Genomic DNA, 13780 nt, shown 5'->3' on the forward strand with positions numbered 1-13780 from the left:
CATTTTTGTTTCAGAACAACCATTCCGTTATGGAGAATCCAACCTGTTTAGGCAATTTCAGAACTTCCTGTGTAGTTGTAGTTGCCAGAATGGCCCTGGTGCTTCCTGGGCTGAGCTGAAGGGTCATTGAAAGACCTGCAACGATCTGGACACCCAGTTCATTGATGCTGACCTTTTCATTGGTGACTTTGACCGTACTTTTAGCCAAAATTGTGTTGGAGAAAGGGGAAAACACCTGTTGTAGAACAATGTCACAAGAAGTGTAAGGAACAGATAGTTTCATGAAGCTCTGCAAATTGTAATGGGTAAGTTTGTGACAATATATCATATTGAAATAATTTGTCATGCCTACATTTACATATGATGCAGTACAGAGGTTTATAACCGAAAGCCCAGATTAGCCTTGTAACTCCCCAAATCAAATATACTAAACCAATTTAATTTTTGCAAAAGATAGAGACGTCATGAGGCTAAGGCAAAGTACCTGTGCATACGGTTAAAGTTTGTTAATTGTGACAGTGTTTCTTAGCAATTTTATTAGCCAAGGCAGTTTTTTCATTAAAAAAAACATCAAGGCACACCCTCTGTCAAATGCTTAACATTAAATCCGGGCATCAGTTTCATCTTTTTGTTTTTCAAAGATCAAATTATCATGTTACCTTGTACATGATACTTTTTTTTATTACCATTTGTTGTCACCGTGGCTCAGGTGGTAAAGGTTTATGATTTTGGTATAATTTGCTGTCATTTTGGATTTTACTTTATTTTTAGCCTGTTTTTCAAGTTTTACTAGATTTTTGTCTTGTTTTTCTAAATTTATAACAAAGTATTACTTTAAATGAGCAAAAACTAACTTAATAACCTAATTTATGATCAAAAATCAGTGTAAAATTTTGTTTGACTTTTACACTTTGGTGCAAGCAGGGTTTGAACACCTTTTTCAGAGCCATATTCATACACTTTTTAGGGACTTTCAAAATCAATTTTCCGATATCTCCAGTTCCATTAAAAAAAAAGGGTGTGAATCATGTATTTTGCAAAGCCACAAATATATCTGCAATCTACTTGCACAATTTTTAGTATTGGAATGAGGCAGGGTCGCTGGGTGCTACGAGTGTGAATCCCCCACATCTCTTTGTGCAATCTTATGGCCCAGTGGCAATGTGGTGTTGTGTATCATATTCCACACGCGGGAGTTCTATACAGTTCACTTGAGCATTTGCTACGCACTGCCTCATTATTTTTACAGCTCATACACACATAAGCACCGGGGCACAGCGGCAGCAGAGTGCAGACCTCAGTCATGGGGTCGCTTTGATGGTGCCCAACCATCATGCCCCACAGCGCCATGGTTCATTTCCCTTCCTTTACCGCCCGCGGCTGCCTGTCTAAGTGATTTGGATATTGTAACTAAAATGGACCGTAAGCTGTCTTGTAGGTTGAGAGATATGGTTGCATTCAATGTTATAAGATTGAAGTCAGCGATATCTTCGACTAATATAAAATTGTACAAATACCGTAATATATGTTGCAACCTCACCTCCTGTTACTACAGTACCAAGGCATTGCTCAACCCATCGTCCTGTAGTGCTCCACAAGATTTTTCACTTTACTCTCTCAAAAACAGGACTAAGCTCACACATATCAATTACACAGCAGCTATGATAATTCGGCCCGAACCCAGCCATTTAGACTTAAATAATAGGTCGATCATCCAACTGGCAAACACAATATTGCAATATATTACTCACCCACTACACAAATACTTCATCCCACTACCGTCAGGGCGCAGATGCAGGACTATAAGATTTAGGCTGGCCTATCTTGAGAAAAGCCTGATGCCCTCTGTCATTACCCATCTAAACATAAGCTCCCGCTGACCCCATCCATTGAGTCAGCGCTCACTGTCCCACTCTCTATCATGTTTATCATTCTGCTGTTACTGTCATAGAGCCCACCGCAGATATAATTATGCAGTGGGCAGGGGACACCCAAACTCATTGCCAGCCAATTGCAGGGCACACAGATACAACCATTCACAAGCTCACTCATACCTATGGATAATTTGGAGTTTTTGGAATGCAGGAGAAAAACTGAATACCTAGAGAACACTCACACAGACATGGAGAGAGCATGCAAACTCTGCACAGGAAGGCCAGTGGCTAGAATTGAAACCTGGACCTCCTAACTGTGGGGCTGATGCGCTAACCACTCATCCCGCGTGCCGCTAAATATAATCGAATCTAAATATACTACCGTAATACATCTCAGCGTGTTCTCGTTTATAACATGCACACAAACTATTATTTAAAAAAAAGGAATGTTATGAGTACATTAAAAAAATACTTTGATACAGCAAATTCATTATTATTTAATCATTAATGATTTTGGATTCATGTTATATTTCTTTCAATTACAATTTTAAACAGCATAATCAAATAAGTTAAATACATTTACCTGTATAATCCTCTTCAGCAGGTATTTCATATTTAAAAAGAAAACAAACTAGGAATCTTCCACCATCTACTGATATACTGGACTGTCTCAGAAAATTAGAATATTGTGATAAAGTTCTTTATTTTCTGTAATGCAATTAAAAAAACAAAAATGTCATACATTCTGGATTCATTACACATCAACTGAACTATTTCAAGCCTTTTATTATTTGAATATTGCTGATTTTGGCTTACAGCTGAAAAAAACTCAAAAATCCTATCTCAAAATATTAGAATACTTCCTCAGACCAAGTAAAAAAATAATTTTATAACAGCAAAACTAAATCAAACATTTGAAAATGTCCATTGATGCACTCAGTACTTGGTTGGGAATCCTTTTGCACGGATTACTGCATCAATCCGGCGTGGCATGGAGGCAATCAGCCTGTGGCATTGCTGAGGTGTTATTGATGCCCAGGATGCTTCGATAGCGGCCTTCAGCTCATTTGCATTTGTAGGTCTGGTGTCTTTCATCTTCTTCTTAACTATACCCCACAAATTCTCGATGGGGTTCAGGTCAGGGGAATTAGCAGGCCAATCAAGGACAGTGATGCCATGGTCAGTGCACAAGTTACTGGTGGTTTTGGCACTGTGGGCAGGTGCCAGATCATGCTGGAAAATGAAATACTCATCTCCATAGAGCTTTTCAGCAGATGGAAGCATGTAGTGCTCTAAAATCTCTTGGTACACAGTTGCATTTACTCTGGACTTGATGAAACACAGTGGACCAACACCAGCAGCTGACATGGCTCCCCAAACCATTGCTGACTGTGGGAACTTCACACTGGATTTCAAGCAACTTGGATTTTGCTCCTCTCCAGCCTTTCTCCAGACTCTGGCGCCTTGACTTCCAAATGAAATGCAAAACTTGCTTTCGTCTGAAAAGAGGACTTTGGACCACTCTGCAACTGTCCAGTGCTTCTTCTCCATAGCCCAAGTCAGACGCTTCTTCCGTTGTCTTGAGTTCAGAAGTGGCTCGACCATGGGAATACGGCTATTGTAGCCCATTACCCGGACACGTCTGTGAACTGTGGCTTTTGATACCTGGACTCCCGCTTCAGCCCACTGTCTTTGAAGCTCCCCCAAATTCTGGAAGCGGCTCTTCTTCACAATTTTGTTAAGGCTGCGGTCATCTCTCTTGATTGTGCAGCGTTTCCGGCCACATTTTTCCCTTCCAACAGACTTTTTGTGGATATGCTTTGAAACTGCACTCTCTGAACAGCCTGCTCTTTGAGAAATTTCTTTTTGTGTCTTACCCTCCTGATGGAGGGTATTAATGATGGTCCTCTGGACAGCAGTCAGATCAGCAGTCTTCCCCATACTTGTGATTTAGTTTACTGAACCAAGCTGAGTGTTTTTAAGGCTCAGGAAACCCTCGCAAGGTGTTTCGAGTTAATTAGATGATTCAGGTGATTAGTTGAATAGCCTACTTGTATACTTTTTCATGATATTCTAATATTTTGAGATAGGATTTTTGAGTTTTCTTAAGCTGTAAGCCAAAATCAGCAATATTCAAATAATAAAAGGCTTGAAATAGTTCAGTTGATGTGTAATGAATCCAGAATGTATGACATTTTTGTTTTTTTAATTGCATTACAGAAAATAAAGAACTTTATCACAATATTCTAATTTTCTGAGACAGTCCAGTATATGAATGTTACTTGACTTACTGAAAAAGAGCAAAAGATACAGACCAAGGGTATGCTTTTTTGCAAATACAAAATTGGACAATTTCTTGCAACACACTATTGTGCCCCAGCACACTGGTTGTATTACGCTGCATTGATATAATTAGTGGGGTTTTTTTTGGAATGATGAATGCCGGATTGCAGTGTCATTCTCTTCTAGGAATAAACAACTATTTCGCAACAGTAATCCCAACTTTGTAATTGACTTTGCGTGGTCTTGTTTGCTCTCAGCGTCCCCTTTTAATTCCATTTGCATAAGCCACTTTGACAGCTGTTTCAAGGCCGGGGATACCGCTCCACTATTAAGCTTACTTCTTTGGAGTATGTCAAAATTGCATGCAACAGCAAAAAATATTACAATGTGCTCTTTTTTGTTTGACCCTGAAATCCTCTGTAGAAATTCAAGGTCTCTCCTTATCAAGGGAAGGGAAAATGATTGGAACCCATACATATCTTGGACCCTACCCGGCTTTACATAATACTACCCATGAGTCGCTAAATGTGACACAGTTCAGGTCCAATTTGCAGTGATCAAATAAGATGAGATGTGATGGATAAAACAACACTGGCCATCATATTTCTATGGCAGCAAGTAACGAAAAAAAATTAAGTTGGCCAGACAGCTCAGGATAAATGCTTGTATGTTTTGCATTAGGCTACATTTGTTATATGATTTACACACACAAAGTAAAGTGCCATGCCACAGCACAAAAAGAATGGAAAAAGTGGCCAAAACCCGCACCCTCTTTAAAGAGTTAAAAGCTGGCATGTTTGTTTTCTTCTACGCTAAAATCTGCATGATCAACTTATGCGCCGAAATGTATTATAGTCTTTGTCAATCAGTTACCGCATAGTAGAGGTGGGACCTTGAGCTGAAACATTTATGACCTGTCAATCATTATCGGGCCATGATGGGCCGGGCTTCATTCTCCCTGTTTTTTTTTTTTTTTCTTCATGGAGGACCTACAACACAGCTTTGGCGCGGTGCATACTACAGCCGAAGCTTCGGGTTTACTCCGGGCTCGGCCCCTCAAATCAAGTTAATCTGTCGGGCTTAGGCTTGTTCAGGCTTTAATACCTGCAATCCGGGTCGGGTCGGGCTGGATTTTTTTTAGACCTGATCATACCTTTACCGCATGGTCAATAAAAATTGGAGCTAAAGTCTGGAACAGGGATCTCACATGTGGTGCCCGCAGGCACCAGGTAGCCCCTTGAGACCACATGAGTAGGCAGCGGACTGGTTTTGAAGATAGCTTACCTTAGGGATTTTCTAGGAAATTTGATTTCCAACTGGCATAAGAAATCATTGACAATTCTTCAGTGTTTGACTGTGCTTATTTTAACCCTACTTCTGATAATTGCAACCTCGTAGTAACATAATAAAAAATTCTAAAAATGTAATATTACATGAACATAAGTTGCTATTTTAGAAATGTATTTCAAACTGGTAGGCTTTTGCCCTAATTAATCACAAAAACATAGCTCCCACGAAGGTTGGTGACCCTTGGACCGGTGTGTTTATAGTTTGGAAAATACAGTCACAGTCACTGATCCAAAACACATACACCTTTTTATTAAATCCTTTCTGATATTTCTGTGATTTGTCGTCAGTTTTGATTATAAATCACAGCAGCACCAATTTCATTTTGAGATTATTATACGTATATAATAGTTTTAAAGAAACACTGCGGGAACTCAAAGTGACCAAACCGCACCATTTTCCTTCTCATTTTTTTTGCCCTGTCTTCCCTAAGGTTTTGGTTTTTGGGAGTATCTAAGTGGAGTTTTGGGGTTTCAATCATGTCAGACTCATGGTCAAGTATTTAAGAAACTGGACGTTTTTGTTATAGCTAATTTATTTTTGTTTATTATTCAAATTCATTTTGTTTTTTTAATTATTTTGTTTTACTTACTACTAAGAAGCACTAAATAACACACAATGTCTTTTTAAAGGTATCCATTGACAGTCCGCATCATATAAACACATATAAATGTATCCTGATACATGTTCCCTACCCATTTTCACATAGAACCAGTTTGGTATTCATGCTTGGTTACCTGGATGGAGGTGGTCCCGACGCCTTGGCCTGATAGCACTCTGCCTCTCTGCAGCCTTGCTACACGAGGATCTTCCACCTTCATAAAGTATCTAACAAGTCTGGTTACATCCACCTGCCAGTCAGAGCCTAAGAAATAGGCCTTGGAGTCCCGAGGGTCTGCCTTCTCAGCCACAAAGTGGGTTAGTACGCGCACCAGGGCGTGCTGAAACTGCAACGTGCAGCCCTTTCCCTTTTTATCCATTTGACTGTTCCAGCCCGATCTGAGACACAGAAAAGACACTGTCTGTTAGTTAATTGAATCACAGGGTGTAACTTTGATTGGTTAGAAAAAAGTTTGTATTATGCAATGCAAGCAAAATCATCTAAATTACTGTAAATTCCAGACTACATGACTCTACTATTTTTCTACATTTTGAACACACAGCTTTAAATACAATGCGTTGTATTCTTTTTTTTTTGTGGTGGCAGAGAGGAAAACAGCGAGCTGCTCTTTTCTACAACGTATGTGCTTTTAATACAAAGCATTGCGATGATGCCTGGAAACTTAAGTCAACAAAAAGCAGTCCATGTTTTTGCCAATATTATTCACATAATACGGGCTGCAGAAAAATGGGTGGTTTGGCAGTACTTAATACAATATTAACAACATATGATATTTCAAATCCAGAGGCCACCTGCTCCCATCCTTATCAGTGTGGATAAGCCTCCCTCAGATCTGTTTCCTCGTATGGTTAGTCTGAACCCTTCCATAATGATATTTTATTTCTATTATTTATTTTGTTTTTATTTTAACCATTGTGTGTCTGTGTATTGGGGGTTTTAGGTTGATGGATAGGGAAATAGGCTTGGATTTGATTGTTTTATTGCACACTGGAGTTTTTTATTAAGTACTTTGAGTTGCAATTTATTGGCTGAAAAAAGCTTTACAAATAAATTGTATTTAATTTTCATATCATCAGTGTCAATGTCAGATCTCTGAAGATTTCTTCAATCCTTGAAGAATGATAACATAGATAATGCAATTTGGTCCATTACTATAGCAAACACCAACATAGAAAGACACATCTGTGTTGTAATCTGGCACTATTCTTTACAGTATGGTTGTCCTGGCGATGTCGTCTACAAATCTAGAGCTCACATTTTACATGAAGCATTCCTTCTTTGCGTTTTCGTTTGACGCAGTAGTATATATGTGCTTGTATTTGGAATGTCCATCTTGAATGGTCACATCATCCAAAAACACATGTTGTAAACAACTCGAAGTACAACTGAAAACGACGCAGCTGAAGACTGCATTAGGTGTGCGAGGGCAGAGTGGGGTTGGTGTTCTGCAGCCAAAGGCGCGAGGCCAAATTCCCTCAAGTGTAATTTTTTCTGTCTGTTTATGCCTGTGGCTTAAACTCCGGCAAGGCTTGTACAAAGACAAAATTGAGTTTCGCTCTAAAATTTGAGCATGCGAGTTTTGATCAGGTGCCCTCTGTAGTCCGGAGTTCACGTTAAATTGTGATTATAAATTAGGGGAAGGAATAGATGGTGGGCACAAATGTCCAACTTACTTCTTGGAGGTGAGTATGGGCACTCTCCAGCTTTTGATTTGGCTCAGTTCTGTGTCTGACACCTCGATCTGGAGGGGAAGTTGCGGAATCCAAACATTCAGCTCAAGTTGGGCACTGAGGTAGCTATAGGTAAAGTTCACCGCCATCTTGACTTTGCCTTTTGTCTCTTGGCCATTTACGAAAACAAAGTCACACTTGTTCGAAACCTGCAGAGGAAGATAAATAGGGATATTTAAAAATGTTTACTTCCTTGATCATTCCAACAAATTTTACCAGGTATATTTTGTAAACATCATAATACTTTACATAGTACTACCCATGAGTCGCTAAATGTGACACAGTTCAGGTCCAATTTGTAGTGATGATTTGTATGTGATGGATAGAACAACACTGACCATCATATTTATATGGCAGCAAGTAATGATAAAAAAAATAAGTTGGCCAGAAAGCTCAGGATACATGCTTGCATGTTTTGCATTTGGCTACATTTCTGTTAGTCCCTAAGTAGCGACAACAATCTAATAAATGCCAATACCAAAACAAATTGTCTATTCACTCTACGCTAAATGTCCTTGCGGTACTTTTAAACCACATGTGCTACCGACAAGATGTCAGCTAGCTGCAATAAACTACTCTGGTGATCACTGCTCTGACACTTTAGTAAGAAGCAACATTGCAATTTTATGTTAATCCAACTACGGTGCAATACGGCGATGCATTCATTATGCCATTATTTCAAAAGTGACCTTGGAAAAATCATATGGAGAATCTAAGACGTGAATCGGGAGCTTTTCGACAGTCCTCTCGACAGTCGGCGCTCGCAACAAACAGGATAATTATAATGACGCATTTAAATTCAGTCACCAGCCTGTGGAAATGCACACAAAAGTGGAAAAAAATAATGTGACTTTGACTGATAGCCTTGGGTGGAATACAAATAGCAAATCTCGCTCTTATTTACACGAAACCGGCACTTGCGCTGCCACGTGCATGTGCTATTTTTGAGAGGATCATCAGTGCATTTGAGAATCATCCCGCACCCGTGTCCGCGACTCAAGCTTTTGAATGACATCACTATGTGTCATCCTGCTACGGTCTAACTTCCTGACTAATAATCTCATGCATGAATTCAATCCAAACACTGCATTGATATTGTGAAAGTGATGGAATATTCCTAATACCATCACGGATCAGTATGCACGAATGGAGTTGTTTTTAAAGATATAAAGCAGGAGAGTTGACATGTTTTAATTCATTTCCAATCCAGTGATCCGTTCCTTCATAATTTGAGACACTTGTTTATTTCTCCTCTTTGACGAGAACATCATTCAAAAGCTTCACAGTTAAACGGAACTGGGAGGCATGCATGAGAAATAACTCTTCAAAACATAATTTTAAATGAGGCAGTTGCCCAATCTTCCTTGTCACAATCTCATTCTGTCAACAACATTAGCACCCAATGGGTTTTTGTGTTATAATTTGATATTTCATATTCATATTTCATAAGAGGCCATACAGACAAAATTAAACACTTGCTTCCAAATACCATTATGGCCTTATGAATCTGTTAAAACCTTATCTTCTTTGTTCCTTTATCTTCTTTGTTTTCTTTTATCCTCACTGTTAAATGTGAACTGGAGTGCCACGACCAATTTCGTTGTCACAATATGTTCAACCCATTTTGTAACAATGACAATAAAGGTATATTCTATTCTATTCTAAAATAATAAAACACTTTTAAAAAACTTGATATATTGATGAGTCACAACATGAAGTCAATGAAGCTTTTAACAAAGTATCAGTTTTTCATATCTGACCTGCCAACTAAATAAACCGGAGTGGAACTGGGAATTTTGGTACCGAACCGATCCCAGTAAGATCAAGGTGGTTTCAATCAATTTTTGATCGGATACGAATAGTTTTGCCTGGAAATGGTATGATCATTGATTAATTGAGTTGATTTAGATTTACAACAAACACAGCACAGAGTTTAGGCACTAAAAAGGTTCTATTTTTGGATTAAAGAGCTACAATCAGTGCTCAAATAAATGTAATTATTCCTATTACACCTTTTTCAGCACTTAAGTCAAGAATGAAACCAAATAATCGACAATGTAGACACAATAACTCAAATTTCATTGCAGAATATTTTGAAAATAAAGCCAGTACTGCAACTAAAGTGTAACAAATTTGGATTGAATCTAAAAGTTATGTTTGTTCAAACTTAAATCTCACCAATAACATTATTTCAATCATAGTTAAATTGTGAATGCAGTATCGAACAAGACAATTCTACCTATTCGACCCAAACACTCGCTTAATATTGATATTGACCCTTACACTCCACACAAATACACTACAGCAAAAATGTTACTCTAATTTAAACTATTTCATGTGTTTAATTAGACTTTATTATGAAAACATGTCCCCCTGCCCTCAATCTGAGTGAGACGACTTGATTATTGCACAAATGTGCTTTAGGCTGCTAAAAATAAAAGGCCCCTCCTTGTTGGGTCACACATTTTCACAAATGTCACAAATTGCTGTCGCTATTTCGTTGTCACAATATGTTAATCCATTTTGTAACAATGACAATAAAGGTATATTCTGTTCTATTCTAATTCATCGGACATGCAGCATGCATAAAATGTTTATTTGGCTAAACTTTCCTCACTACTGGTGTTTACTTTGAGGAAAAATCTCTTTCTTTCTTCAATACTCTCTGCATCAGGGATCTCAGTCGACTTGAGGGCCGCCGCAGCGAGGGTCAAAGGTTGGGCCAAATTGGGTTTTCCATAAGTAAACTTTTTGGTTTAAAAATATCCACTGTTCTTAAATATCCAACCATTCATTATTTGCACCGCTTATCCCCAGTAGGGGTGCTGGAGCCTATCTCAGGCATCTACGGGCAGTGGGCAAGGGACACCTTTATCTGGTTCCCTAGCCAGTCACAGCCTGGTTGACAGCCAGTCGCATACACTGTTCTCAAATATATTTTTTTTCTTAAATGATACACAAAATAAGATATGAAAATAAAAAAATACTAAGAAACAATGTAAAGATAAATCAATCAGTAATAAATGAATCCACCGTTTGCATGGGCTGCACTTACATCATAGAGACAGTGTGTATTATTTGACCACTAGAGGTTGCTTTGTTGTGCCGTGCAACCGAAAATGAGTGCTAAAAATAAAGACAAACTACAGTCTTATAGTATAAAGGAAAAATAAAGGAAAAAAGGAAATAAAAAAGGGAAAAGAAAAATAGAAAGCAAAAAGACGATAAAGAGAAAAAAGGAAAAAGACGAAGAAAAAAGATGAAAAAAGAGAGAAAGGAAGAAGGAAAAAAGCTAGGCAAAAACAACGGACAAAAGAAAAGGTAAAAAAATATATATATTTTTTTGTATTTGGGGGTACCTGTAGCAGCAAGATGGCCAACAATTATGTCAGCGAAATGTAAGTGAGGCTAATGTTATGTAAAATAAATGCAAATTATCTACCTGTGCGTTTTTTTTATCATGAATGTTTATTTCATAGTTCATGTATTTTTGCTTATTTTTTGATTCAGTATTTGTTTTTTTATGAATTATATTTTAATATATATTTTAATTAATAATACACACTGTCTCTTTAGACTTTCATATTAAGGCTGGGGCCTCAAACAAATTGGCCCCCCGGCTGCGGGTTTGAGACCCCTGCTCTACATACTTAGAACAAAACCATGAGTGCCACATCCTATTTAGTAGATAATGACCTCGGATGTCCAGGTTAAGTCATGACAAATCTGTTACAAGTACCATACGGTAGTGGATATTATTTTCAGTTAACTTATTTGCTGATATTAACAAAATAACCCTTGCTCTAATGACAGAAATGTTGAAAAAAAATATGTAGTACATTTTACCTGAAACATATTTAGAAGCCTGGTGGTTCACCTGGTTATCAATAAATATTAATGCCTTACAACGTCCAAGCACCCACATACAATTCCGCGTTGGGTCAAGCCTTAAATGTCAATCGTTGCGATTAGGGAGGGTCGGGCTTCGCTTTTACTGCCCTTTTAAAATAATATTATCATCCACCTGTCACTTTTCTTCTTTGTGTCTTTTTCTCTTTCTTAAAGGGTTGCGCTAGATTCTTAAGGATGTACTACTGCTGTGGTTCGGACTAAGTTTATCGGTAGGGCTCGGGCTTGGGCCTGAATCGGGTTGGGCTGGATTTCTTTGGGCCCGATCTTACCTGCTGACAACCCAACCAACTTTTTTGCCCCAAACTTTCCCACCGAGAAACAAATAGGATCTAGCATCTGCTGTTCATAGAATTTTAATACCCCCTCCCCCACTTTCTGTTGCCCAAGTTCGTCCAAATCAATTTGCATTCCGGGCCACTCCCCTCTGAAAACTGTTGAACTGATTGCAGTTCAACAAGAACAAGGGCTTTCAAGTGATGAGCATGAATGCACTGCTAATTTGACCCTTGTAGTGGCTCAAGGACACAACATGCATAATCGGGCAGGAAAAAGATATATAAATTGAGCTGAAAATTAAATTACCTCTTTTTTCTCTGCAAAATAGAAGACAGTGGTAGTTTTCTGCATAGAAGATGAAAGTTTCCTGGATATTACCCTTAGATCGATGGATAGATACTGTAGATGTACTTTATCTGTTATTCTTAAACACATGTATAAAGAACTAAATGTTGATACATCTTACCAACACAGTTTTTAAATAATATGTATGAAATAAACTAAGTATGTAGTAAAAGTTGGAGTCTCGGTAGAGGATACTGTACAATAGTGCAAAACAATTGTGAGATCACAGAATGTACAACTATATGGATGTGCAGTAGTAGGTAAATAATCAAAGTTACGTGTACTGTGCAAGAGTGCAATTGGAGTAACTGAACAGATGTCCAAAATGAGCAGTCAGGTAAACATGTTCACTAAATAGTAACAATATAATTTAAAGAGATCTAGCAGAGTGAACATTCCATGATGGGGGTTAGAGAGGTCCCTAATGATGTTTGTGGCTCGGGATAGGCAGCGCTTCTGGTGAATCTCCTAAATGGAGGGGAGAGAAGTCCTGATGAGTTTCTCCGCGGTCCTCCCCACCCTCCTCATGCTGCTCCAGTCGGAGGCACTGCAGCCTTCACACCACACAGAGATGCAGTTTGTCAGAATACTCTCTATGGTGCTTCTATAGAATGAAGTGAGGGTGAGTGGGGGCAGGTGGGCTCTCCTCATTCTCCCTAGGAAGTACTGGCGTTCCTGCACCTTCTTCACTAGTGATGCAGTGTTCACAGACCAGTTTGACGGTGATGTGCACACGTAGGCTGGCCACTTCCACAGCCTTGTTGTTGATGAGAAATGGGGGATGGTTCGTCTGTTTTTTCCTGAAGTCAACAATGATCTCTCTAGTTTTGTCAACAGTCAGGATCAGGCTGTTGTCTCTTGTCACTTGTTTTCGTAACACTCTAAGGACAGTGTCATTACTGAGCAATTTCATTTCTCCCCCTTCCTCTCAATTTTACTCCTTATTCTAGCAATGCGTGTTAATAATGTGGGTAAGAGGTCCGGACCCTAAGCAAAGTGTAGAGTAAAATGGAAGAATGAGGGACACAGGTCTTTTTTTCCTCAAGTCACGGCAGGGGTGCCGTAGCTTCTATTTAGCCACGCTTCCTTGGCATTACTGAACAGCTAGAATTAACCAGTTATTGGTGTTCATGTTTTGTTGTCAAACGTAAATTCTTATAGAGGATGCTAAAGGACAGGGAGAATCACAGAAAAGTGATCGAGGAAAAATTGAGGAAGAATAAGTAAGAGTGAAGCGCAAATGCTTATTTCTTCTGCAGTTTAAACACTTACGTTTAGTGTTGTAAACTGTTTCAATATTTTGAAGTGAGTTCAATTCAAGAAAAGGCAAGAAAAATGAATAAAAAACAAGTGAAGATGCACAAGAAATTTGTTTTCAATTCCCAGAGAAA

The 13780-nt window shown here is 38.6% G+C and overlaps 2 protein-coding genes across 2 annotated transcripts in view; one reads left to right on the plus strand and one right to left on the minus strand.

The window, feature by feature from the left end:
* Positions 1-9279, plus strand: part of glt1d1 (glycosyltransferase 1 domain containing 1) — a 48033-nt gene extending 38754 nt beyond the window's left edge. The window contains exon 13 of the mRNA XM_088335435.1: positions 6214-9279. Within this exon, the coding sequence (XP_088191561.1) occupies positions 6214-6274 (61 nt within the window). The 3' untranslated portion in view covers positions 6275-9279. The remainder of the gene's footprint in view (positions 1-6213) is intronic.
* The window catches only part of LOC148365060 (transmembrane protein 132D), a 79941-nt gene that overhangs the window by 1929 nt on the left and 64232 nt on the right, over positions 1-13780 (minus strand). The window contains exons 6-8 of the mRNA XM_088335431.1: positions 7800-8005; positions 6242-6503; positions 44-235 (exon numbers count right to left, since the gene is read on the minus strand). Of these exons, the coding sequence (XP_088191557.1) occupies positions 44-235; positions 6242-6503; positions 7800-8005 (660 nt within the window). The remainder of the gene's footprint in view (positions 1-43; positions 236-6241; positions 6504-7799; positions 8006-13780) is intronic.

The sequence above is a fragment of the Urocampus carinirostris genome, chromosome 5 (genome assembly GCF_059441175.1).
Source record: "Urocampus carinirostris isolate Australia breed hairy pipefish chromosome 5, RoL_Ucar_1.0, whole genome shotgun sequence".
Taxonomy (NCBI): domain Eukaryota; kingdom Metazoa; phylum Chordata; class Actinopteri; order Syngnathiformes; family Syngnathidae; genus Urocampus; species Urocampus carinirostris.